Raw genomic sequence first — 27967 nt, forward strand, 5'->3', positions numbered from 1 at the left:
GGTAGAGGAAGCTGACAGATATACGAGGGATGATGCAGACGAGGCAGAATTGACACTTGTAGATGAAGATGCAATGGATGAAGACAACCTGCCAGAACGAGTTGGGGCAGAGTTATGTCTTCAATTAGAGATAGACGATGATACGGTGCAAGATCTTATCGATGATGCCTCACTCGTCGAGGCCTAGGCCTGTAAGTGTTTGTGTGAAGACGTTGATTTCAAATTAAGCTTAAAGTTAATTTTAACAAAGGTGTTATGACGCTTTATTTTACTTTCGCTTTTCTCAGTTGGTAGCGCAGAGCTTTTCACGACGATCAAAGCAGCGTCGAGCTTTTCACGACAGTGCAACGTCTTTTTTTATTTTTGATTTAAAATAAATGTAATGCCACGTGGTGGCTTCTGATATTGCAAAGAGGGCCTTGGGCTCACCGAGTAGCCTAACTAGAGTGCTTCGTTAGCCGCATTTGTATTGAATTGAAGTCAAGTCCGAGAGTAAGAGAAAACAAATTTTTTGAATCTAGCTATGTCTAACAAGTAATTAGGACCTAGAAGGGAAAAGCTATGAGGGAAAGAGAGACACTCGGAGGAGAGAGAGAGAGAGAGAGAGAGAGAGAGAGAGAGAGAGATGCATGCTTTTCTACGAACGACCCAGATTTTGATTATGGGCTTGATGCCAGGTGGACGAACGTGGAGCCAGAACTGAAAATTTGCTCTACGCTAACAAAGTAAAAAGAAAGAGAGAGAGAGAGAGAGAGAGAGAGAGAGAGAGATGTGCTGCGCACATGGAGACGTTCAGTGGGACGTCCGATCAAAAAGGGGCTGCCACATAAGCCAGGCCCACCATGCCCCTGTACGAACCAAACAGCTCCTCCGCCGGACTCAACGCAATGAACACCCCCCCTCACCACGTTCACACGAACGCAACAAGGTTTAGGTGGCAGGAAGATAACTGCACTACGTACAGGGACTGCAAAAAGCTGCAGAGGCTGATATGGAGCTCACTACATCACCTGAAGACCTGCACGCACTTTGCCAGCATGAAATTAGCAGCAACGACCGCAGCTTCCACCGTCTCATGTGCGCAAACAGGCGATCAGTGAGCTGCATTCCTAGTGCCAACGAACGCAGCTTCCACCGGAGCATGTGCGCGCTACAAGAGAGAGAGAGAGGTTGGCTATGGGGCTCGGATTGCTTTCTGCGGGGGCGATGCTGTCGAAGGCAGGGGAGGACGCTTGCTTCCTGCGGGGCTCTTAGATGGGGGTTGCGGATGGCGTGGGGGGCGGGAGGGATCTGGGCCTATCGAGCCGAGACTTCTCAGCGCAGCTTATGGCAAACTGCCGCGACTTGGCAGGCCAGGAAGAAGACATCCACCCCAAGGAGATGATGGTGAGGGCTGTAGCAGGTACCAAGCGTTTGGGCTCGTCCACAGTGCTTCTGGGCTGCATCCGGGGCTCCTCTTGGCTTGCGGCTAATTTGGGCGACTCCGGCTTTATATTTCTCCTTGCCTGGCAGGTCGTGGAAGCTTCCAGACCCATGCAGGCTAGCTTCAGCGCACCCTTGCAGGTTGGGTACGATACAGAGTCAGAGGAGCCACAATTCGATGATCCCTGCCTTGCCGAGACGTATGACATACCTGTGCAGGAGGGCGATGTTATCGTCATGGCCACTGATGGGCTCTTTTGACTACCTCTACCCTCGCCAGATCATCAAGGTGCTGCGCAAGTGCTTTGAGAGCAGCGGCGACAATGTAGAGGATGCTGCTGCTATGCTGGTGGAGAAGGCAAGGCTTAAAATGCAGAACGTGACCCCTTACTTTGATGCATGTAGGGAGCACGGTATGCGGGTGGACGATCTCACAGTGCTGGTTGCAGAGATAACCGATCCTGCCAGAAGTGCAGTCAGGGGTATAGTGGAGCTGGCACCGGCATACCCATCCCTGAAGCTGGAGGCTCTTGTGGTGAGCCACCCTTTGGAACCTGGCCACTCTCATGATCATACTTTCTTTGTGAATGGCTCATGCATGGGCATTGCTGCGTAGATTTGCCAGTACACCGACATCAAGGTGGGAACCTTTTGTGGCCAATTTTCCAAGGAACTATCACGAAAGTGTGCTAAGCTGGCAAGTAAGTTCACCAGCCCAAAGGATATCATCCAAGCAGCTGCTGCTTCAAGGAGCAAGTGCAAAGTTCGTGTAACGAGCACCATCATCCTAGCCTCACTTGTTTTTGCAAAAGACTACGAGCACGCGAAGCAGCAGCTCTACATCGCCAACATGGGGGATTCAAGAGTAATGGTGATTCGCAACTGGAAAATTGTAGCGGTCACGCCCGCTATGTGTCATGGCTAAGAGTATAACCCGTTAGACAACCCATTCAGGCTCAGTAATGCTGCAGTATCAGGAGCAGGGGACTCTGGGGACGACCCAAGATCTATTGCTGAGTATGAGCTTGATGTCCGGGAGGGCGACTTGGTGGTTTCCATAAATTAGAGGGGTATTTTGGTAATTTTCCCTTTTTTCTAAGTATGTTTTCCGATCAGATTTATGCATTTCAGGTATTTATTTACCATTTTTCGGGCTCCAAATCTTGATTGTAGAAGTCGGCCTGACCCAAGTTCTGCTATAAAAATGTAGGATTTTGGGCAGTTGTAATCATTGCAGTGAAGGTATTGAGCCAGCAATTGGAAAACACAAGTGCAGTGTATCTCTCTCTCTCTCTCTCTCTCTCTCTGTTTGCTCCTTCTTAAACGTTTTTCAAATTCCTCTTGCTCCTGCACCCCTCTCACCTGTGTTTTTTTGTGTCAAACAATTTCCATCGCCTATTTTGATATGGCATCAAAGCTCTAGTGACCCGATGGTCATGAATGTTGCACTTTTGGCCTCGATTGGTGTCGGATTTCCGACAAGCGATGAGTCGGCATGGTGCTGTGTTGCAGGTTGATTTGAAGATTCATTCAATTTTTACCTCGTCAGAAGACCCCCTTCTTGTGCCCATTGTTGAAGCGTCACAAAACCCTTTCTGCGGATGACAAGGAGGAGATGGAGCATCATTGAACTTGTCTTGGTTGCGACGAAGATTTCAGAACTTGATGAGAAACCTCTCAACATACACACTCTTCCAACATTCCCAGTAGATCGTGAGTTGGATGATAGCAATTATGGCCCGTGGTGGATGATGACAATGGTGGTGCTCAACTCATACAACCTTGGTAACTTCACAACAAAGAGGAACGATAAGACTATATCGACCTGACAAGTATTTTGCTGTTTCTATGTCTTTGATCAAAGTCAGGGCTTGAACTCCATGTGGAAGGAGATTGTTTTGATGGTATTGGATCAGGAGGAGCGGCTCACAACAACAATGACACTGAAGTCCAGATGAGGCTTAAGTGATCAAAGCACAATAGAATGCTGGATAAGGAAAGGTGTTTGGCGGTAGTATTGAGTCTTCCAGTATCAAGACCAATGCTGAGAGGGAAGCCTTACAGGCGCGGGGCACAAGTGCCGAAATCGATTGATGGTGTTTCAATGATTGCAAGGGTGGAGATTGTTACAGGATACGTGGGAGTGCATACTCAGTAGTGGCACTGTATTTCACATATCTCATCTCGACACTTGATGATTGATGTACAAAACCAATCTGGATACATAACAATTGGCGACAAGTCAGTGGTACCTATACACCACCGTGAGGGTACCTTGGAAATGATGAAGGCAAATGTGGGATGTATGTCGCCGAGTTTTGTATGTTTTTCTTCTTGGTTTTAATGTGATGTCTGTGCATGAGGCTTGCAAGCTTAGTATGCGGGTGATATTTGACAAGCACACTATGCCCATCTTGGACAAGGCTTCGGGCAAGGAACTCCAGCCGCATTGTGGAGTGTGGTCTCGAAGAGCTCCGTGCTCTCTACTCGAGAACAAGCTCTCACACGAGATCTGTGGCACTATTGCTACGACTACATGAGCGTAGGGACCCTATGATAAGCTTTTCAGAACCAGATGGTGGAGGTTTTGCTGAATGTTGGGAGCAAGGAAGGGCATTGCTGACCCTAATTATGCGTACTAGTGGAATGATTTATGCATAAACAAAAATATGTGAATTTGCCTGTTTTATTTTAGACGATCGTACTCGCAATCAAGTATGGGAAGTATATCATGGTTGTACACCATTCCAATGCGTATAAAAATGACACTAGATCTCATGAGAGGGCAAGGGCCCAGTTGATGTCTCTTTGGATGCGGTCGTTAATCCAAAATCTATGGAAAGTCACCTAAGTAAACAACTACCTCATGGTATGGCAGAAGCATGCCATCGGCTATACCATGTCAAAAGGATATCATTTTATCATTCTTTCACATTAGCCCAAAGGCTTCTTTATACAACTGTATCTGTCAATTCCTCCAAATTCATCCATTGTACATCCATAGGTGGATAGTCCCTGAACTTCACTAGAAATCTATGTGGGGTTCTTTCTTGAATGATGCGGTCTTTATGAGTAAGTATTTGTTATGGGATCAAATTCTCTTAAGTCTCTTCTACTTCTGGTTGACCGTCGTTCGAAGGTTCAACAGGCAATTCTCTTTTGAATGGTTTAAGGAGGCTTATGTTGCTAAATGGACTATTTTCTTATTTTTATGAGTAATTTCTTTTTCTTGAAATTAAGATATTTAAATGTGTGCACTTCCGTAAGGTTAGGAATTGTAGATCTAAAGAAATTATTAAAAGCCATCAGGAACAGACAACTATGATGTGTCATATGATGGGTGACATTAAGCATCACGGAGGGGTTGTACCGTTAATTCGGTAGGAAATATGGGGAATGAATATTCCTGATGCGTCACGTGATAGGGTGACACGAGCATCGAAAAGGGAATATTTCATTGGTCTAGCAGGAAACCCGAACTAGAAAGAGGAATACGCGTAAAGACGCAAGCACAAGAATAAAGATGGGTTATGAGAAGCTTTTTCTAAAAAGCATAATATTTTTTAGTGTTTTTCGGGAAAAGCAGATGCTTTCCCGCAAGGAATCTGTGTTTGCATTGCATCTGTACCTGAGAACTGCACCCGAGGACGTTTGGAATGTGATTGTATAGCATCAATTTTTAGCTCACTCCGTTTTATTGAGTTTTGACCAAATTCATACTTTTTTTTTATAGTGACCGGGCATCCACTTAATAAGTGGGTAGCCCACTTAAACTAAAGCAAGAAATTATTTAAAAACACCAGCGTTGATGTCTTACGGTTGAAAACAACAGCCAATGATTTTCTCTCCTTGCGCCAAAAGTAGCCCGCACGCTCCTCCTACTTCTAGCGCTACCCTCTCACCTCTAATCCGGTGGCTCCGCACTAGTTATTCCTGCCGTGTGCGGGAGCCTATAAAAGCAACGCAAGCCCTCTCTTAGCTACACAGAAGCAGCTAGTGTTGGAACTTGAAGAAGACTTTGCCGCCAAGAATTTGTAAGTGCTCGTGTGAAGACAAGCATACGGAGGTCACTTTTTCGTGCAAAGAGCGACAGGTATTAATTGAAAATTTGCCATACGAGGTGTTTCGTGTTTTTTGCTTTTGCAGGTACTCCATTCACAAAGAAGGAGCAAAGAGGCCTTGGCCTATGCTTAGAGATTCCGGGAACGGTCTGTAGAGCTTTACGCTCTGGAACAGACGGAAACTGGATTGAGAGTTCGTCTCTTAGGAATTTCCCGCAAGGGAAGGAATAGTCCATTGAGTCAAAAAATCTAGAACGTAGGGATCACTTTGGTTATTGTGCTTGTAAAAAGATTCTCCCTGATAAAGATTCTCTTTAAGGGGGGGACCAACCCATCTTTTGGTCCCAAAGACCCTAATCCTGGTTAGTACTTGTCTTTTAAAGTTCTATAAGTTACCAATAACCTCTAAAATACAAGATAAGTTTTGTGGAGTGAAAAGCCAAAGCAGCATCAACAATTCAAACAACCAAGTTGATAGCTTGTGAATGTCTCCACACACAAGTCGAGGAAATCCCATGAAAAGCCTCATCTACAGGTTGTTTCAACACGAAATTCGTCTATTGTGCGTGTCATCAAATAGAAATTGAGGGCAAAGAGGGTATTAGTGCAGCTAGCCAAGAACAAGGTCTCAGTATACCCTAGTAGATTCGATAACTCCCATGAGCTACAAGACATATCAAACGATAAGGCGTGCAGTTAGTGCCAGAGGATGTCATCTTTTTTGTTTCAACTGGGAAGGAGCAAAGACATTGGAGTACGCTGGATTAGTCCTCACCATCAATGGCTTTGAGTGATTGTGGATACCCATTCCATATCTTACTAGGCAAAATATTAGTCTCAAAAATAATATTGGGTCAAATTTAACAATGTAAGTTTCACACCGGGTAATGATTGGGTGTACTTTGGTAATTAAGGATATATATTGTATACCAAGTTTGCACCCGCTGATGCATGTCAGAACCCAAAAGGATATACACATTCCAAAGATGTCACATCTGATTTAGAACTAGTAGAATCACCACATCATCTATCAAATCAGAGTTGCATGATGAACTTGAATCCTTACGTGCCAATGAAGTGCCCTCTATTCTAGTGCTCATTATCACGTGTAATCCTCAGAAGTAGAGGTTCCAAAATGGGGTTGAGAGATGCATCCATCTAGACCACCGCGAAAACATAACTATTGATTAGGTTAGATACCAGAAACTCGAGCATCATCCAAAGCAAAATTGAATTCCCACACCTTTTCCACATCAAAATCAAGAAAATAGAACCACCCCAAGCTGAAACAGCTTCACATGTTACCTTTAAGAAGAAGGTTCCAAAAAATACCCAAGTGCCATCATAAACCTTGTGGATGCAAACAACATAACATCCATTTAAAAGCAAAAGTGGAACTCAAAGATCATGTCGCATGCTCGATAGAAAATAGAGTGGAGATGTGTTTTAAAAACTACTGCCCAATCTTGTCAAATAGGTACCCAACACCCCTCTTTGATGTCAAAGCTGAGGAAGCGGATTCCACACCAAGAACCCAAGACACGTGACACCCCAAGTTGGTTGTGGACACCCAAATGGGTTGCCACAATACTATCAAGTTCACAGGTTGACACTAACTTGATATCTTGATGGGTGTGCACTTGTTATTGGTTGAGAATCAAGTCTCTGGTCGGGCAAGGGCAAGTCAATAAATACCAAGCAATAGATCTCCTAATCAATGGTCACCACCAGGAATTGCCATTCTCTCGAGTGAGGCATGTGTAATTTTGGTGAGGAAAAGCATTTGAACATTGTGTGAGAAACACTTTATTGTTTAGCATCACCGACTTTTTAGCTACATAATGGATGGCCTATTGTTTCACAAGAGCAAATTTTAGCATTATCGATGAGCAATTAACCTCCCTTATTGGCCAAGGTACCATGCAGTCTGCTACAACATATATTGCACAATAGCACTAGATCTATAGGAGGGAAATAGGCTTAGTGATCGAGGGCAAGGCATCAAGCATCCACATTGAGTAGGCAACACCTAGCTTCCTGGTCAATACCCCTTTGTACCAGAGGTGAATGCAAGTGTTAGGGTTTTTAGATAGTAGTTGCATCTTGATTGAGGCACCTACGCAGTAAGGAGTGAATTTACCGCACTCACCAAGTGTTAGGCTTTTCATATAGTAGTTGCATCTTGATTGAGGCACCTACGCAGTAAGGAGTGAATTTACCGCACTCACCAAGTGTTAGGGTTTTCATATAGTAGTTGCATCTTGATTGAGGCACCTACACAGTAAGGAGTGAATTTACCGCATTGACCACTCAAGCCACTACCATTGGAACTTGAAATTACAAGTAAGGGTCATTCTTGTCAAGCCAAGAGGGGATTACCGCTTGAAAACTTGCAAACTTCCAGTCAAAACTACATAGAGATCATACTAGAAAAGAACTTCATATCACCAATTAATAGCACAAGAATACTTTGAGGAACTCAATTGATAGCTCAATAGCCGTGAGAATACCGTGGATTTTTTTTAAGGAAACTTTTAAGAATGTGTAAGCAAGTGAGGCACATTTGAGAGTGGAGCTAGATTAGGTGTACAAATTGCATATCATAGCATCGATCATCTCATAATTTAGTGACACACTAGCACAGACTATAGACACACATCTTAGATGCATTATTTTAGTTTAAAAAGGTTGGCAGATTAAAATTAAAAGGTATTCCTAAATGGCTTCAGAAAAAGTAAAAGGTCAAAAACTAAAAGATTCCAAAAAATCCAAAAAAACCTAGGTTAAGTTTAATCCCACCTACAAATGGTGGGATTACACTAAATCTACATAGAAGAGTCCTAGTGATATGATTTCACGAACTTACATAGCGCAAGGAAACTCTACTTACAAGATGCAAGGAAATTCTAAAGAGAAGGAAATGCTAAAAGAAAGGTAATGGATAAGAAATGCATACTCACCTAATGGCTCTACTTTCTCTTTCCATTACACAGAATCTCCTCAAGATGCTTCAGCATCTCCAATTAGCATCTCCAATCAACCCACGATTTAAAACCATTGCTAATGGACATGATTTGACCTCAGCACATAGGAGAACAAAGACTCAAGCTTAACCACTAGGCTATACGCATGTGCTGCCCTATGGTTTCCCCTTAAGCATTAAAAAAAAACATCCCCCCCCCCCCCCCCCCCCCCAAACCCTAGCCCCGTACCCTTTCTCCTTTACCTTTCTTTTCCCCACCCTTCCCTTTTCCTCCCCCCCCCCCCCCCCCCCCCCCCCCCCCCCAAAAAAAAAAAAAACTAATTAATTAATAGGTTTGTGAAAACAACTTCTTGGCTCCCTACTGGATAAGAAATGCACTCGACCACTTTTTATATATGGGGATGAAATGTCTTTTGACTTTCCATTTTAATGGGCTTTTCATTTCCTACGACTTTTCATTTTCATGGGACTTTTCGTTCCTATACTTACCCTTCACTTATGCATTTGAAATGTTTTGAAATAATTTTTATTTTTATGAGGTTGGGGGACCCTACTCTATCACCAGTGAGTTTTAGTGTTCAAGTGAAGGAGATTCAACACCGGATTATGTACCTCGTGAATTAAACCATTGTGGAAACAACAACAACTATAGTCAGAGCATCCAAGAAAGTTAAAATTCAAACATCGGATACCAAGTAATATCATAACTCTTGGTATTTCAATAACATATCAATTTGCAGTTGGTTGTTTGATGTATAATATGATTGCCATGTGTCCAAAAATTGCTTTGAAGTGAGTGTGTGTGTGTGTGTGTGTGTGTGTGTGTGTGTGTGTTTGTGGTTAGCAAATATATGTCAAACACGGACAAGAAAATTGGGAGATAGGGAAAGGGATTATGAGATACTTGAATAGTACAAAAGACGTGTGCATTTGCTTTGGGAGTCAAGAATCATTAGTAATAGGCTATATGGATGTTGAATGTGCAGGAAATATGGACAAGAGAAGTCAACTTTAGGTTACATTTTCACACACAGTGGAGGTGGAATCTCATGACGATCTTGTTTGCGGGACTACATCACCTTGTTCACTACCAAGGATGAGTATGCTAGAAGCATCCAAGAAAGCTATATGGTTTATTTGGGAGACTTGGAGATTAGTGTTGAAATGCATGCTTTAGTTTTATACAATTGGCAAAGAGCTTGGTCTTTCATGCAAAGATGAAGCTCGTGGACGTGAAATATCAATGCATTCGGGAGGTGTCAATGATAAGAGAATTTTCTTGTCACAATTCGTGCTAGTGAGAATCATAAAGATCATCTTTACCAAAGGGTTTCATTGGAAGTAGTTTATATGTTGTCGGATGTGTGATGGACATTTGGTATGGTCTTTCTACCATGTGTATACATATACACAGAACCATCTTATTTCTTAAAGGAACATTGGTGTTCAAGTGGGAGGAGCTAGCTCCAAGTACGTGGGTAATTGGACAACATTCATTCTTTGTAGTCTCACTAATAAGGACTCTCAAACCCTAATCACCATTCCAATGAGACCACACATTGCGTCATGTCTATTTTCTTCTTCATGCTCTATGATCTATGCTCTCTCTCTCTCTCTCTCTCTCTCTCTCTCTCTCTCTCTCTCTCTCTCTCTCTCACACACACACACACACACACATACGTGCGCATGCGAACTTTGATCACACCCTTGAGTCTCTCCTTGTTGATCAAGGAGGACTAGCCCACAAAAAAATGCACAGTCTTTATGTGGAAAGTGCCATCAAAATATAGCTTGCATTCTCAAGGGTAGTTAGCTAGTGTTGGCCCCTCAGCCTCGCTAGGTTTCTTTCTCTCCTGTATTTGTAAGTGAGGACATCCACCATACTTTACCTTGAGACATCCTCCACCGTCACAGTCCAGGGGAGGGGTGCCATCGTACATCTATTGGCGGCTACAACGCAGAATTTGTTGTTGGTGACTATCAACCTGAACTGCACTGACGCCCTGTGCTGTACTACATGCTTGCAGTTGCCTCTCCTACTCACACATGAGCAGATGGAAACCCCAATCACTCTGATGATGACACATCAGCACTTGTAATTACGAGGCTTTTGGCAAATCATGGATTGCTTGACAAGTAAGCACACAAAACGTCAAATTTGGTGGAACCTGCCCCCCCTGGCCCTAGATTGTGACGACTGGGAATGGCCCTGCAATGGCCATTCCCTGAAATAATGAGCTCCCACCATGGCTCCCGGCCTTCGCCAATCGCCCATTATTTCAGGGAAAGGCCATTGCAGAGCCATTCCCTACACCGTAAAGGTATAATTTTACTCTTACAACTCAAACACTTGCTTCACAATCCTAACTAAGATACTCATGTGCTGCAAAACATAAGGAAGATTCTCCTTAATAGTACTTAATCACCACAAATGGTGTAGGGGCAAAACCTCTTGATACAAACAAATAGAGAAAACACCATACACTTCTCGAGTGTATCTTTGAGTTAGTGTCTTATTAAATAAACTAGGATTGAAAAGCAAGATTCATGATGGAAGGTCGTTGGGGCATAGGGCATGACACTCTAAAAAAATATCACCATGTCGTTATGAATGTGGTCCTCAACCACAATAAAAAAGTTGGAAGTAGCTTGAGTGTCTGTCAAAAATCATGTATCACTCACGACTAACACACAAATTTGATGCGGAGTGGGGAGGGGATCCACGATTCACAAGTCCACACACGAAACCCTGTGCAATTGCACTTGCAGCTGTCACATTAAAACTAAACCCGGCCACTAATTGAACCTCCTAAACCCGGGCAATGCATGTTGCTTAAGAATAAAACATCATAAAAACGGGCATGTATACAACATGTGCGTGTGGGTGAGTTGGTTAGCTCATGTGACCCAAAACGCGAGCGCTGCGAGGTGGTGGATTCAAAACCGGCCGGCGGGGGGCAAATTTTTGAGTTGCCTGGATTTCTTTTTGCCTCGATTTTTGCGCTGCTTGGGTTTTAGTCCCCCTCAAGATCTTGTCTTGCATTGCCAAGCTGTCGATCCCCCTCACACACCCCTTATTAAATGTTGTGTGTCACCTAGTCATTTATTTAATTGTTAACGTTAAATTTAGTAGAGTGAACAACTTTTAGGTGCCTAATTAGCACATCTAGGGTGATAGAGCTATCTATTGCTTACTAGATGTGTGGTCTAGAGGCCATGACCTATGTGTAGACTTCTCACTTGCTCCATTCTCCATTCTATTTTTTTGACCCTAAATTCTTGAGCATCCATTATGTCAGGTACGTACGAGAATGTTTTGTGTGATTAGGTGATTGCAAGTTGACCTCTTATGCATCCTCATAGCTAGGTAAGTGTTCGTCGGGAGACTCTTATGCCTCCTCATAGCTAGGTGAGTGTTCGTCGGGAGACTCTTATGCATCCTCATAGCTAGGTAAGTGTTCGGGAGAATCTACATCCCACCAATGTTAATCTTGATGGAATAAAAACTATGATAATTCTGTTTCATTTTTGTACAAAATGTAGATCATTTGATCTGTCATAGTTCTCTCTCCTATCGTAGCTAGTTGAATAAGAAAGTGATATTCAATGATGCAAACTAAAATCATTCGCAAGTGCCATGCCAAGGACTATTCCTTTAGTGCTACATGAGAAAACAATAACTGACCATCCAAGATTTCACTGGCCAAGTTGAATAACCACTATATCAAGTAAGAATCCCCCTTGTTCCAAGCAAGGGTGCGTTCATCTTCAAATCCAATAATTAGCATAGTTCTATCACAAGCTTTAGTGGAGCTCAAACCATGCAATCCAACAATTTAATTTGATGCTTTGTTATAGACAATACACTCTTGAACAAGTGTGTGGTTCCTAACCTTGTATTGGTTGCTATACTAAAGTGTGTTCTTTCTATGGGACCTAGTTCCTTGAGATGTTTACTTTCCTCTCTTTGCAAAGACTCCAACTCCATAAACTTATCTAACATTATCATAGGGATAAATTAGAGACGATTTTCATAAAAATTGTCTACATTATGATGCTTGTATACTTTTCTCACTTAAAGATATAATACTATATGCATGTATGTCGAAGATCTCATAAATCTCACCCAATTCCAAATTTTATTTCAGTGTGGTCCTAGCCTCTTCAAGCTCTTGTTCTCCTCTTGATGCAATTGTTTTGTCGTATCTCTCTCTATAATAACAACAATCACTTTGGATCAATTGAAATTGAAATCAAATTTTCTACAATGCCTTGCTACTTTATAATCATTTGTGTAAGCTAAGTTGTGTACTCCACAAGGGTAGCTGTAGGTGAAGAAGGCCCTTCGTTGCTATTAGATTCATGTTTCCTCTATCCTCAACATCCACATACTTCAAATTTGATTTCAACTGGATTGAATCAAATTGCTACAATGCCTTTTGAATAGATGTCAAGATTTAAAAGTGGCCAGATCGACGGTGGAAACAGACCTTAATCAGGCAACAACACAACTATCGGCAGATTTTGCAGTTATCCGGTAGATTTACCATTGTAATAGTACAATGTACAATCGATCAAAGACTAGTCCGAGTACCTTTAAATAGGACCCATTACTTCGTTTTGTGGGCTTAGCCTAGTCATTCGAGAGTCTAGAGCTTACGCTTTGTAATTGTTGAGCATTTTCATTAAGCATTATTGAACATCCAATAGCTTTATCTGATGCCAGTTGTACAACCCTAGTATCTGAATACATATTGATTCCAGTCGCTTGTTTCTTATTTTCAATATTTATCTATTTTATGTGTATCTCTTGTATCTTATTTCCATTTAAGTCTATCTATTTTGTGTGCAATGTAAAGTCTGAACCTGGCTTCACATCTGATATGATCTGACTCCAAGTCTCTAACCTAGAAAAGTTGTAAGAAGTGACCAGCTCATTTCATTTTGCCAATCATGGTGGTGAGCTAAAGATCTTGACAGGGAACCTATCTCCTAGTTAGAGTTTGGAGTTAGCTAAAGTCAACAATGCCGCCTCGAAGAGAAAAAAGAGCAAGGATACTGACCATAGTGTTCATGGAGGAGCAGGATCACATCAGCACAATGGCTGAGGAGTCAGAGCAAGGCTCTGACAGTGATCATGACCTTGATTTTCTAATGGATGCTATCCCCGCCCAAGAGAGAGAGGGACTTGGGGGTTCCCAACACTCAACTCGGTCGAGGTGACGACGTTCTGAGAGAGCTGAGAGACGCTCTCAATCACACATTTCTCATAAGGAAGAAAAAGGAAAAGAGAAGGATCCGACCAATGGAAGCAGACGGAGTCGGAAAGCCACACAAGAAATCTAAAAGGAAAATGAGACAGATATAGTCACAAAAACTGATGATCAATATAATGACAAGTGGAATGCAAATGTTGATCATTACAACAAACATCACACTAGAGAGCAAAAATTGAACTCGAAGGAAAAATCTTGACATGTGAATCATGACTTAGACCATCATAGAACCAGGCACACTAAGCACTCCAATGATTTGAAGATAGCATTTCCCATGTTCAAGGGTGGAAAAAAGGATGATCCCGATGTCCACATACTAGAATTCGAACCATATGCTAAGCTGAAGGACATCGATGAGGATGAGTGGGGCAAATATTTTCCACAGACCTTTAAGGATACGACTCGGAAGTTGTATTATCACTACCTAGCGTGCAAGCTCAAAACAGACATGAAGCTGATCAAATCATTTTGTATGGAGAGGTGATGAAGATATCTTATATGAATTGTATAAGATTAGCACTAGTTTGATAACCTAACAGGACATGAAAGTGTCCTTTCAGGGTTTTGGGAAAAAAATCGATACTACTAGTATACATGTGAAATTTCAACCGTCCGTACATGAGCTTAATGCTAAGAACCCATTCTATATGGGAAAAAAAAGTAGCATGCATATTTCTTGATTGCTTGGTCATGTCAAGCTTCCAAAGCCAATGTAGTGCTCCATTTTGACCAAAACGACATATTTTCACAATTAACCCCATGAGACACCACATGGACAATTTTTCATGCTATTAATCTATATTTCTTCTTAACTTTAACAGGTTCCTAGTCTAAGTATATGGCTATTATAGCCCCAAAATTTTAAAATTGTGTATACAATAATATACAAAAACGTTGTACTTTTTGCATTCTGTTGAACTATAATTGTGTTTCCATGACTACATCTTCAATTATCTATATATATGATTTATATTGATACACTTTGGTAATTCACCCTTCATATTAATACGCACAAAGCATCAAAAGCATCTAAAAATGTCTTTTTATAACAATTCTAGATACAATTACAAAGCACAAGAATTGCTTTCACATTGTGGCCATCTCAATCTCTTTGAAAAGTATGTACTTGTAGCCAAAATATATCATTAGGGCCAAAAACGACTCAAAAAGGGCTGTTTGTTAATCTAAGGATTAAGGAATAGTCCAATAGTTATTTGACACGTATACAAAAGTATGGCACTCTTGTCTCCTCTATTGTGGGTTTTGGTGGTCCTATTTTGACGGAGAACCGCTAAATGTCTTGATCACAAGGCTGAAATTGCTATATTTAGGTGCTTTCGGCCTGAGAGAGCTCATTAAATTTGCGGCTCAAAGCAATGAAGTCTCGTCTTTTATTCTATTTTATATTTCACAAAAGAGTTGTCAAAAGATATGAAATCTATGTCAGAAGACTCTCAAAACAAGAGCATTAATGACAAATCACCTACTTTTTTCAAACGTATACCGTTCTCGCTCTCTAGTTTGTGAGAGGTTTTAGTTTCTCTAGTTTCTGTCTATACTTTCTTTCTTCTCTAATCTCTGAGTTTCCATGGCGTCTTTTGCACGTCGCCCTTCACATAACATAACTTCTTGTGACTTTCATAACGTTAGAGAGGATGGTCTTTGGAAGTCCATATCTTTTCGTATGAATGACTGGGTAACAATGCTTCCTTCATGCAAAGGTGTACACAGAGTGAAGAGAACTAAACGCGATAAAGTAAAAAACCATTGGAAAGGTCGTGTTCTTGCTTTCAAAGTGACCGACAATGGCTGGCTAGCTAAGGTTCAACATGTGTACATGGCCAAGGATATGGTGTTAGACTGGGAAGAACATCCCACACTACATTCTTACTGTAAGTACAAAAAAAAACTATTTGATACAGTGAATTTTTTTCATTATCCCATTGTTTTTCTCATTTTTTGATTCTATTCCAGATATATTTCCTTCAACAACTGTGGAATGGCAGCTTGTGGAGAGTCCGAGTGGGACGTTCAAAGCAATGCATAAAGGGATTGCAGATGCTATGTATGTTGACAAGCCACCTTCCTTTTACAAAACAATGGATTTTTTTGTCTATTTTGCATAATACAAAGTTCCATCACGAGAAGGTGCATATGGAGAACTACATCAGTTACCCGTTCCCACCATAAGTTCACTTGATTGGGAAGCTCCTGATGCATGTACTATATCAAGCTTCAAATCCAAGATCAAAGAAGACATCCTTAAAGCTATGTCTCCGGGCAGGATATCAAGAAGGATTAAAGTTCAATGGTTCTTGCCTATACATGTCTTTGTGGCATGTTTCAAAACAATGGATTTGTAGAGGATAAAGACGATGTGGCTTAATAGAAGACTTTCTATGACTGAACTTGATAATGTTCTTGGAGACGGATGGAGCACCAAAGAAACTTTCCATATTGGTGACAATATTAGTTGTAGCGTAAGCCCAAATTCTATGTCTATCTCATATCAACTATGTCGTCAATCATTAGTTCTAGGCTACGACTATAGGAGACGGAGAAGCAAATTAGGTAGCTGGGTTCCTCTCGACTCTGAGGAAAATTGTCCAGAGTTTGAACTAAAGGTCACAGTACATACACACACTGAGTATAGAAGCCTGATAGTAACAACAAATTGGAGACTAAATGGTGTTAGAGAATCTCTTGAGTTTCTTAATGAAACATCTCCCGAGTATAGATTCAAAGTGGATGAAATTGTGGTGAGCACAAGGATGGAGAATTCAACCTCTTGCATCACATGCCTTTCCCCAAAACGAGTTGTATTTGAGCCACTTGCAAGGACTTGAAAAAACAAGTTCAATATTGTAATCATTTTGCAAATATATTTATCTTTTCTCTACTTATGTTGTTTTAAACTTACATGACATCATGATACACATTTAAGAATCGACAGTTGGTATTAAGTATTTGAAGTACAAAATTATGAATCACCAAAGGGTATATATATATGTTCATATGGACAAAATGAACAAAAGTGTACATAGATTTTGTGGACTATTCAATCATGAAATTCCACTTTTCTTTTTGCCTGAGAGGATTCTGCATCCTCAGAGACCCTTTTCCTTTTGTGTTCAGAAGGGGGTGAAAGTTCAGGAGTGGGTGGTGGTGGTGACTTGGCAGGGGTTGGTGCTTTGGACCCCTTAGGGCTTGGCACGGGTGACTTGGCAGGGGTTGGTGCTTTGGGCTCCTTAGGACTGGCTGTCTTGGATGATTTGGAAGCTTTCTTTGACAACATAAATGGTAGCTTGAAAGGTGAGTTAGGTGCCTCCCCCTTATTGTTCTTAAGTGTACGACGCTTTTGAACCTTAAATTTCAATGGTGAGTGGAATGGATGGCCCTTTGTATCTGCTCTTTTTTTTGCAGGGCTCTTAGTGGGACTCTTTCCCTTGGCAGTCTTCTTAGTGGGACTCTTTCCCTTGGCAGGGATCTTCTTCTTGGGACTCTTCCCTTTGGCAGGACTCTTCCCCTTGGCAAGGATCTTCTTCTTGGGACTCTTCCCCTTGGCAGGACTCTTCACCTTGGTAGGACTCTTCTTGTGATCCTTTTTCTTTGTATGGATCTTTGCAGGACTTTTCTTCTTTTGATCCATTTTCTTTGCATCCAAACTACCTTTCTTTGGTGGCAAAGGAGAATCTGGGTCATTTGGATTTATTGATCTTTCCAAAACCATAGAAACAGCCTTCTCTCTCACCCACGTGACCCAAGACTCTGGATAGTCATGCAACTAAAAAAAATAGAAAAAGGAACTAAAGGACATGACATACATACATAAAACATCAAAATAAATACATGAACCACACTTACAGTGAGTGTAGTCATCCGGCACCTTGACTCAAGATATCTCCATGTATTTGCAAGCACCCTCCATCCACAAGATGTTGAGTCTGTCTGTAAAGGCACTTTTTGATTGTAGTACTTGAAAGCTTCTATATTGTAATCCTTGTTTGTGGTACTCAGGTGACCAACAATAAGTTTGGCAGCACTGCAAGAAGACATTGAATCGAAAAGCTACTAATAGAAAACAATGGGCCATCATCAAGCATAGATTATGCTTCATACTTACAGTTTACTTTTCCCATGGATACTTGACAATGAATTCATAAATATAATATCTCTCTCCAAAAGATTGAAGATAATAAGACTCCAATGTCCTCTACAAAATAAAAAACAAATTAGCTAAGAATACCACAAAATGTTAAAAATAACATGTAAGGAGTTAAGAATTACCCTTCAGCATAGGGGTATAATATGTAATTGCAGGTCAGCATGTTAAAATCATTAAAAAAACTTGAAAGGGTTCCTTGCTTGTTGAAAAGGCACTGTGTCACTAGAGGGTCAAGTATGGCAATTTGCATAGCTAGAGCCTCTGGAAGATCCCTCATAAGACACCTGGAAAAGGAAACACAAGCCACAATGAGCCCCTTGTGCCTGTCTGCCATGCACATGAACATTATAATAATTAGCAAAGCAACACACCTGAGAGAGATATAGAGCACAGTGTCACCAAGCTCAATGTTGGGATTTACATGCATACTTGTGTCTTGAGGGAATATGTCCAAATATGCCTCAGTATCTCCAAACAAGGAGACATCCACCACCATTTGGCCTGTGACTTTTTCATAAAGAAGAGAGTTGGATGCTCTTAAAATTTCAGCTTGCTCTTTAAGGATAGCGTCCTCGGATATCATGTCTTGCTCCCTCTCAACTTCCTTTCCTGCTTTAATATCCTGAGACTTTCTTGTCTCGTACTCATGTGTAACATCCTCAATGACAACCCCAGAATCTTTCTGCTGCCTGGAAGGAGGGATGTTTAAAATTTGGAAGGCTCTAAGATCCTCACTAGGAATGAGCTCAAGAGCCTTATCAAGCTTGTACCTTAGCCTTGACACAAGCACAAAATCTTTGCTCATAAGTGTGACCCTGTGAGCAAATGCAGCTGCAATGTAGCTATCATTCGTAAAGTCTATGAGAAAATCCTCAGCAGCTTCCTGAAGGCACATCACAGCTTGAGACTGCCACCTTACCAAGACAAAAGTTTTGATATTCATCATGCTTACAAGTCTATCAGATATCTCTTTCACAACCCTCATGAAAGAGAGCTTTGGAATTAGTAGACAAGTAGACTTTTGTGCTTTTCTTATTTCTCTTAGGGACTTCACCTGATAATTCAATCTTTTTCTGGCATTGGGCCTCTAACGAGGTTGTGGAGGGGGTGCTTTCTCTGCATCTTTCTCAGCATCACCTATTTCTGGATCAGTTGGGGCTTGGTAGACCTTCCTTGCAGTTTGCTTAGTCCTGGCCATTTGGGTAAAAGAACACACCACGCGACAGAGGGGTAGGCCACAACCTTCAAGATGTTTCTATCGCGCCGTCTGTGAAGAGAAGGGTAACATGACGCGATAGAAGGGTGACCCAAGCTGTGGAAAGCGTCATATGTGACCACCGAAACATGCAAAAAGAATATCACAGAACTGCCTGTACGACGCGATAGAGGGAGCAACCACAACCTAGAACATCGATGTATCGCACCGTATGCGAGGTGAAATCTTTAAGCCGAGAAGCCCCGCACGACGCGATGAGAGCCCCACCTAACAGTTGCAACATACTCTTATCACGTCGTATGGGAAACCATGAGTATTTGGAGAAAGAGACTTCCACAACGCGGTAGAAGGCACACAAACACCTTAGGAAATGGTATAGAGCATCGTATGCGAGGTCAAAATTTTATGCCGAGTCGACCCACCGCACGACGCGATGAGGGGTTCACCGAGACTCTGGGACTTGCGCCTATCACGTCATAAGGGACGCTTAGGAAGCGGTAGAAAGTAGAAGGTGCGCCCACATGCCCAACAGTTCCGGTCGCGTCGTTGAGAAGAAACTTGGCTTGGCTTAGTGGATGGATGACAAGTGAAGTACGGGTAGTTGAGGACGACACGACGCGAATGTCGAGTATAGAAGAAAGCACAAAATGAGCACGTGATAAGGGTTTATATACAAAAAGCCGTCCGTACGACGACCGTTGTAGTCATGCCACGTGGCACGTGTGCATGGCTGACACGTGTCACTAACGGTCATATATCGGATATATATAAAGCTTGGTCTCGATTTTTAAAAATGTTGCACGTTCATTTGTTGCATACGACGCGAGATATTATCTATTTTTGTGTAATCCTTTCGCTTAACACTATCTCATCTTTACAAATTGCACATTGGTGGACGCTATCGCTTCTTGTTTGCCTTGTCACGTGCGACGCGCAGAGAAGAAGTTCCATAGGTTGGGTCGAACGCCTATTGCGTCGTTTGGTGTTGTTTTACGGTTTTGTGTGGCTTGGTCCCGCACGACGCGCAAGGAAGCAATTCCAAAGGCCAGGTCTAGCGTCTATCGGGTCGTTTGGTCCGTTGGTGTTTGTGTGACTTTGTCCCGCACGACGCGCAGGGAGGCATTTCCGAAGCTTGGATTAAGCACCTATCGCGTGGTTCGGATTCATTTTGGTGCGGTACATTGGCACTTGTACCTAACTTCACCTGTCGACTTCTCCTCTACCATGATAGAAGGCAGGGAGGAGATTTTGGAGGAGAGTCCAAGTGAGAAAGTATTGGTGGCTGTGATGGATGGTGGTGACATGGAGGTGTACACCAAAGCATATGAAATATTCAATCCTGTGTTCGATCCTGCAGCTTTGTTAGACCATTTGAAAGACTTCTTGGCAGAAGAATTCAAAGAGTTTTAAGAAGCAGTTGAGGGCAAGTGTTTGGTTTTAGATGGGAAGGCTTATTGTCATCTAACCAAATATACTACAAACTCAATTGAGAAGAGCAAAGTAACAAGGAGGTTTGGAATATTTTCTAAGAAGAATTCCTTTGTTTGTCCACCTACCATTTCTTGTCAATTACATTTGAAACCTTGTAACCTTGTTTCAAAAGAAATTGCTTTTCTTTTCTTTTTGTTCCTTAAAGTTGACATGCAAGGCAAAGCTGATGAAGTGAAAGATACAAATGAGGCATTTGAGAAGAGGCTTGTTGAGCTTGGCATCCAATCTTTTGGGAGAGACTTTAAGCTGAAAAAAATTGGAAAGGAAGTTGACATAAGAGAGATGACCGGATCATGCAATCTCCTTCAAGAAAAAGTCATTGCCGAAGATGAATTGCAAAAGGTGATCTCCCTACTGAAATCTTTTTTTTTTTCAAGTTAGTTTTAATTACTCATTGTCTTGTTTTGCAGATTGAACTCCTTGACAAAGACAATTTTCTTGGGAGAGCTAAAGGCTCGAGAGGGAAAGCAATAGAGGGCTCTTCAAGAAGGGATTCCTCCTCTCTCATGCACTACATGCCTACATTGGATAGTGCCACCTTCTGTGCTTTCCACATGCAGTATTCTGAAGATCTTGAGTTGCCAATGTTTGCACTGAAGATATCGTCACGGTTTTTAGGGTACACTCCCCTTCAAATCAATGCAAACAAGATTATGCTACTTGAGAGAGCAGCAGCACTTCGAATGTTTGGATATGCTGCAGGATTCAATGCCTCAAGAGCAGGATACTTTCTTTGCTACTCTAGCTATGCAGCAGCAGCTGAGGAGACAAATGTCAACCTTCTTGGGGGCTATAAAAGAAGAAAGTTTTTGAGATATAGGGGTGACATGCCTGGAGATATAAAAAAAATCAAAAACTGATATAAATTTGACAATTTTTTGCACCAAAATATCTTTTTTGAATTTGGATCTCTTTAGAAAGAAGTACAAAGTTTCAAAGTGAAGCATTAATCTCAGATCTGTGGTTGAGTAGCATGGTTGTTTGATCTCATCCGTTGTAATTGCCTCCTATAGAACCAATTGAATAATTCCTTTAGTGCATTGCTCCTTCTTTGTTCACCTCCCTTTCTTGTACATTTGAAAAAAGAAGTCCTCGCTTGATAGTGAGATTTTACCATTCCATGAGTATTCCATGTTGCAAGGGGTCCTTGTTTTGCAAAATATGGTCCATGCAGGTACAGAATATGCTAAAAATAAAAAAAAAGTTAGTTGAACTCAATAGGATGCAAAGTAAAATACTATCCAGACTTTAGAAAGTAATTGAATACTCACCAAGTAATATGTGATGTCCTTTGCTCCCCAAGCATCTGTAATAGCAGTTATTAAAAGCTTTATTGTCTTTTTAAAGTCATCTGCATAAGTAGCAGAGCTAACTTGTTGTCTCAAAACTTTCAAAAAATTGTCAAGCTTCTTCCACACTTCCATGCGTTTGTTGGCTACATCTGGTCTACTTTTGATATTGGTTGTTATAACACAAAGATCCTTCCAGCAGTTCCACATAGCATCAACTTGTTTGTTGTCATGGTTACTCAAAAATCTTCTGGCTTTTGCTCCACCCATTGAAACATCTTGTAAAACATCACCGGTTCCTTTTGAAAGAGTGGGATCTTTTTTTAGATGCACTTGACCACCATGAAAACCCATTTGAGAGAGCAAAGGCTCGCATTTTTCTATGCACTCGTCTGCAAGTTTAGTTGGCTTAATAGAATATGCATAGTCAAGATGGAGTCGAAGCAATTTGTCCAAGATTCTAATCTCTGCATGCATTGTGCATATATGTACATTTTTTAAATCTATTGTTAGAATTGGATCCCAAATCATAGAAGACGATGGGTAGTCAATGACGTTAACACTATTCCTCGATGGTGCTTTTCCAACCTCGTGTTCTACAAGCCATCCTTTTGTTCCAGTGCTTGCCATGCAATATAGACATGGATACTTGGTATTGGCACCTCCACATACACCAAACATGCACTTTAATGCTTTTAGGTCGGCACTCAAGTGCCATTCTACAAAAAAGTCACCCATGCCATCTACACAGAGTTTTTCACCTGCATTTTGGTCCTGTATAACAGAAGGGATATCGGTCTGCAAAAACAGCCATTTCAATGTATCGTGATTTTCTACTAGTATTTGAGCTGCTCCGATCCACCAAAGTTCCATTTCTGATTGAGTTTTGTGGTATGGGGAATCAAGCTTACCCTAGCTATAGTCCAATGCTCTATTCATAAGGGATATGGATATTCTTTCCATTTTTTGACATTTTTGAATTTGAGCTTCATCCAATTTCAGAACAAATATAAGTTTTCCTTCACAATCTACTTCTTGCATATTATAGTATCTCACCATAGCAGATTGAATATTTTTTATACTCCTCTAAATGGTATTAAAAACATTATACTCAAAAGAAGATTTTTTTTTTCTGTTTTTCATATGGCATCGTTCCTTCTATATGATAGTACTCTCTAAAATTTTCGGGTATCTCTTGATTTAATAGAGTCCTAACTTTCCCAACATTATGAGGCCTAGGCAACCCAAAAGCTTTAATCTTGTAATACTTTAAAACTTGAAACCAGGTTTTAGAGATGGCCCTGTAACCCCTTCTACTCACCCCCACTGTGTCACAAACTTCTTGCATTTGAGAAGGTTGGACCAATAAACCCATATCTTTCAGTAAACTTTGAAATACTAATTTTTTCTGAGTTTGATTTTTAGGAAGTTTCAAAAGTTTAAGAATATCACTTTTGTTTATTATCTCATTCAAAAATCTCACCCTTTCTTGACCATTGGACATATCAAATCCTAAAAGACTAGTCACATGTTCTCTAGTAATCTTTAATCTTTTTTTTCTTTGTCCAGAACCTTCTGTTAAGTTTACTACATCTCTCATTTGTTTTACTCGTGCTCTTAATCCTATTGGAGTTTCTTTTAAACACCGAAGTTGGTGATTTTCTTGTTTTAGAGATGCTATTTGGTTTTCAAGTTCTAAAATTCTTACTGCATTTGAAGACAAAACAGTTTTGAGGTATTGAATGTAATGTGTATGATCAACGTGTAAATGAGATAACCTAGAACTATATCCTAGTAATCCATCAACCCCATCACCAAAAAATCTCATCAAATCATGAGGTGTGTTAAAAGATGGATACCTTCCAGTGCTAGGATCCGGTGGATACAAGCTCCCATCTATCCATATATCAATGTGTTTCTTTCCCTCGTTGCAAAGTTGTTGTGCTTCATTTGCAGTTGTAACTGGTCTTTGATAGACACTCCGCGTAGTAGCATATTCCTGGCTTAGTTTAATGTTCAAGTGAAACTTGCGGTTATCACTAGTGGAAGATGTATTAGTCATTGTAAGTAATGAAGGAGCAAAAAGTATAATGAAAATAACGTAGCAGCAGAGAAGAAGGTGCATCAAAGAAGAAAAGAAAAAGCTCGCGAAAGGTGAGAGAAAAAAGAGAGATTCAAAAGTGGAAACAACTATTTGCCGCCAAGTGAAGTAAATGAAAACAAATTTCGAGGTGAGCCACAAAGGAATGTGAAGAAAACGATATATTTTTGAATATTTAGAGATATGTACCTAGATACGCTTTAGATTGCGTAGATATGCTTTAAATGACCAAAACGGACAAATTTGGAGCCGTTTTGACCACAAACGGCTCTGCTAATTAGTAATTTAACCAATTCCTTACACAACCCTTTTTGAGTCGTTTTTGGCCCTAATGTTCTTAGATTTGAACCTAAGCTACAAATTGACCATGTTAATTGAAGGAATTGAGCAATATTGAACATAATACATTAACTTTAAATGAGTCCAATTTTAGTGAATTGAATTCGTTTTTTTGGCTTTATGTTTTTAGCTATTGGGATGCTGAGTGATCTTTATGAGAAGCAGAGTGCAGCTTCACAGGTATACTGGCTTAAGAAGCTTGTTGACTTGAAGATGAAAGAAGGGACACCTATGTCCAATCATCTAAATGAATTCAACACAATCTACAGTCAGTTGTCAGCTCAAGGTGTCAAGTTTGATGAACCTGTTAGAGCTATGTTCCTGTTGATCACATTGTCGGAAAGTTGGGACACTTTTCGCACAGCTTTGAGTAATTATGCACCTCCATATGGTTTGAACATAGCAGGTGTAGAAGGAAGTCTACGTACTGAAGAAACCAATAGAAAGACAATGGACAAAGGCAAAGGAACAGCCTTAGTTGTCAGGGGAAGGACCAAAGAAAAGTACAAAGGTGGAAAGAGGAATCAGTCTCGTAGCAAGTCCCGCAGTGCTAAAGGCAAGAGTGACATAGAATGCTACCATTGTGGCAAGAAGGGTCACATGAAAAGAGACTGCAGAGAATGGAAAGCAGAAAAAGGCAAAGAGAAAGCTGAAGACCATGGTGAGAAGAACAAGCCCTCAGTGAAGATTCAAGAAATAAATGTGACAAACACTATTGCAGAGGATGACAGCCTAGTGTCAGGAGACATCTACTTCTTGAAGAATACAATGGACTCAGCTCTTCTTACAGCATCTGATGGAAATGCACTGAGTGACTGGATTATAGACTCAGGAGCATCACTTCATGTGTCTCCAAACAAGGAGTGGTTTACTTCTTATGTGACCACTAAAGATCATGTTCGGCTAGGCAATGGGCAGACATGTGAGATCTTAGGTGTTGGAGATGTACAATTGAAGTTTCAGAATGGCTCTTCTTTCACGCTGAAGAATGTGAGACATGTTCCCGCAATTACAAAGAGCTTGATCAGCACAGGTTTACTTGATGATGCTGGCTACGTCACCACTTTTGGACAAAACATGTGGAAGATATCCAAGGGTTCTATGACAGTAGCACATGGAGTAAAGTCTAGAGGACTTTACATGATTTATGTATCAAATGTTTCTAAAAATGTAATCAATGTAACCGAGCAGCCGAACGTTTCTTTGTGGCATAGCCGGTTAGGACATATGTCCAAGAAGGGAATGGAAATCTTGTCTCGTTTTGGTTATTTGCCTGGCTTTTCATTTAATGATTTTGAATTCCGTGAACATTGTCTGTATGGTAAGCAAACACAGCAGCCACATAAGCATAGAAGCAATAGAAGAGATACACATTTGGCACTTGTTCATAGTGATTTGTGTGGACCTATGCCTAACCTATCTCTAGGGGGAGCTTCTTCCTTTATGACATTTATAGATGATTACTCGAGGAAAGTATGGGTTTACTTTCTCAAGGACAAGGCTGAAGCGTTTAGTGTTTTCAAAACGTTTGTGACACTTGTGGAGAATCAGAGTGGCAAGAAGCTTAAATGCTTACGCACTGACAATGGTGGAGAGTATGTTTCAAAGGCCTTTCAGGACTTTTGTGAGTCAAAAGGTATAAAACGTGAACTTACTGCTCCTTACAATCCTCCTCAAAATGGTGTTGCTGAGAGGATGAACAGAACCATACAAGAGACGGTCAGAAGTATGTTGTCTAATGCACAGCTGCCAAATGGGTTTTGGGCTGAAGCTGTATCAACAGTTGTTCATCTTGTAAATAGATCTCCTAGCAAGGTTTTGCAGAAGGATTTAGTGCCATAGATGGTATGGTCAGGCAAAATGCCCTCATACAAGCATCTCAGAGTCTTTGGCTGTGAGGGATATACTCACGTTCCAAAGGAATTTAGGAACAAACTTGAGCCAAAGAGTAGAAAGTGCATCTTTCTAAGCTATGGTAATTCTGGTGAGATGGGGTACAAACTTTGGGATCCCGAATCCAGAAAGGTTGTCCGCAGCAATGATGTTCACTTTAATGAATCCAAATATCATTCTAAACCAGAGAGGGTTGAGGAGATTAGAAGAGTTGTCTTCCAAGAAGATGGACCTGCACGTGCAAGACAAAATGTCAGGGCTCAAGAGGAGCAAGGACAGGATAGAGTGGAACCACAGGTTGTGGCTGAGCCTGAGCCACCTATTGTGCGTAGATCTGGACGTGTCACGCGACCTCCTGATCGGTTTGTTCCATCTATGAACTATGTCATGTTGACTGATTGCAATGAGCCTTCATGTTACAAGGAAGCAGTGCAAATGAAGGACTCCGGGAATTGGCAATTGGCCATGCAGTCAGAGATGACAGCTCTGCATAAAAACCAGACATGGAAGCTAGTTAAATTACCACAGGGCAAAAAGGCTCTACCTTGTAAATGGGTTTACAGGTATAAGATCACCGCTCATGATAGTCAGCCAAAGTACAAAGCAAGGTTTGCTGCCAAGGGCTTTAAGCAAGAACAAGGCATTGACTTTGATGAAGTCTTCTCTCCGGTGGTCAAGATGACTACATTGAGATGCTTTCTTGCATTGGTTGCCATATTAGATTTGGTGTTGCACCAAATGGATGTCAAGACAGCGTTCTTGCATGGTGATTTAGATGTGGAAATTTACATGCAGCAGCCAGAAGGGTTTGTTGAGAAAGGCAAGGAAGATTGGGTATGCCAGTTGTTAAAGAGTCCTTATGGCTTAAAACAATCACCGAGGGCATGGTACCATAAATTCCACAAGTTTATGCTTTCTCAAGGCTACAAACGTAGTGAGTTCGATCACTGTCTATATACAAAGAAGGCTAAGGATGGTAGTTGGCTGATCCTTATTTTGTATGTGGATGACATGTTGATTGCTGGCAAGCACTTGGAAGAAATTTCAGCTTTGAAGTCAAAGATGGCAAAATCGTTTGACATGAAAGACATGGGTGAGGCAAGTCATATACTTGGTATGCGCATTGAGAGAGACAGATCAAAGAAGTTGATTTGGTTATCTCAAACAGAGTATATTGACAAGGTTTTGCAACGTTTCAATATGGAGACGGGAAAGGCACTGAGTGTTCCATTGCCACCATATGTGAAACTTAGCAAACAAGATTGTCCTGTGTTTGAGGAAGAACGGGCTGAAATGGATAAGATTCCATATGCGTCTGCAGTGGGTAGTTTGATGTATGCAATGATTGCTACTCTTCCATTTGCAGTGGGAGTAGTAAGTCGATACATGTCAAACCCAGGCAAGAAACATTGGGAGGCAGTGAAAGGAATATTGAGATACCTGAAAGCTACAAAGAGTATGCGTATATGCTATGGGAGTCAGGAGCTAAGTGTAAAGGGTTTTACAGACTCAGATTATGCAGGTGACTTAGACAACCGAAGGTCTACGTCAGGGTATGTCTTTACATTGGCTGGTGGAGCAGTCTCATGGCGTTCTAGATTACAAGATTGTGTTACTCAGTCTACTACAGAGGCTGAATATGTTGCAGCATCAGAGGCATGCAAAGAATCAATTTGGATTAATCGACTAGTAACAGATTTGGGAATCAAAGAAGAGATGCTTGTGTTATAT

At 41.2% G+C, this 27967-nt stretch overlaps 1 protein-coding gene across 2 annotated transcripts; it reads left to right on the forward strand.

Annotated features, from left to right (window-relative positions):
* The first annotated feature begins 914 nt into the window (after positions 1-914).
* On the forward strand, positions 915-4517 carry LOC147458184 (uncharacterized). Of its 2 annotated transcripts, XM_086511774.1 has the most exons (6): positions 915-1635; positions 1703-1957; positions 2039-2293; positions 2364-2439; positions 2539-2553; positions 2633-4517. In XM_086511774.1, exons 1-6 carry the CDS (start codon positions 1255-1257, stop codon positions 2743-2745), a joined length of 1095 nt encoding a protein of 364 aa, XP_086367900.1. In that variant the 5' UTR covers positions 915-1254; the 3' UTR covers positions 2746-4517. The 2 variants fall into 2 exon arrangements, 1 of the variants encoding a protein (XP_086367900.1); XR_015188020.1 differs by lacking the exons at positions 915-1635; positions 1703-1957; positions 2039-2293; positions 2539-2553 and having other exon boundaries at positions 2356-2500; positions 2633-2699; positions 2935-4517.
* Positions 4518-27967: the final 23450 nt, after the last annotated feature.

This window comes from Adiantum capillus-veneris, chromosome 5 (genome assembly GCF_014529385.1).
Source record: "Adiantum capillus-veneris isolate H3 chromosome 5, ASM1452938v2, whole genome shotgun sequence".
NCBI classification, from domain to species: Eukaryota; Viridiplantae; Streptophyta; class Polypodiopsida; order Polypodiales; family Pteridaceae; genus Adiantum; species Adiantum capillus-veneris.

Excerpts from the sequence above, each read along its gene's own strand:
- LOC147458184 (XM_086511774.1), top strand. The coding sequence starts at position 1,255 with ATGGGGGTTGCGGATGGCGTGGGGGGCGGGAGGGATCTGGGCCTATCG. Across the intron at positions 1,636-1,702 it reads CCGAGACGTATGACATACCT|ATCATCAAGGTGCTGCGCAA; the intron begins GTGCAGGAGGGC and ends TACCCTCGCCAG. Across the intron at positions 2,294-2,363 it reads TGGGGGATTCAAGAGTAATG|ACAACCCATTCAGGCTCAGT; the intron begins GTGATTCGCAAC and ends ATAACCCGTTAG.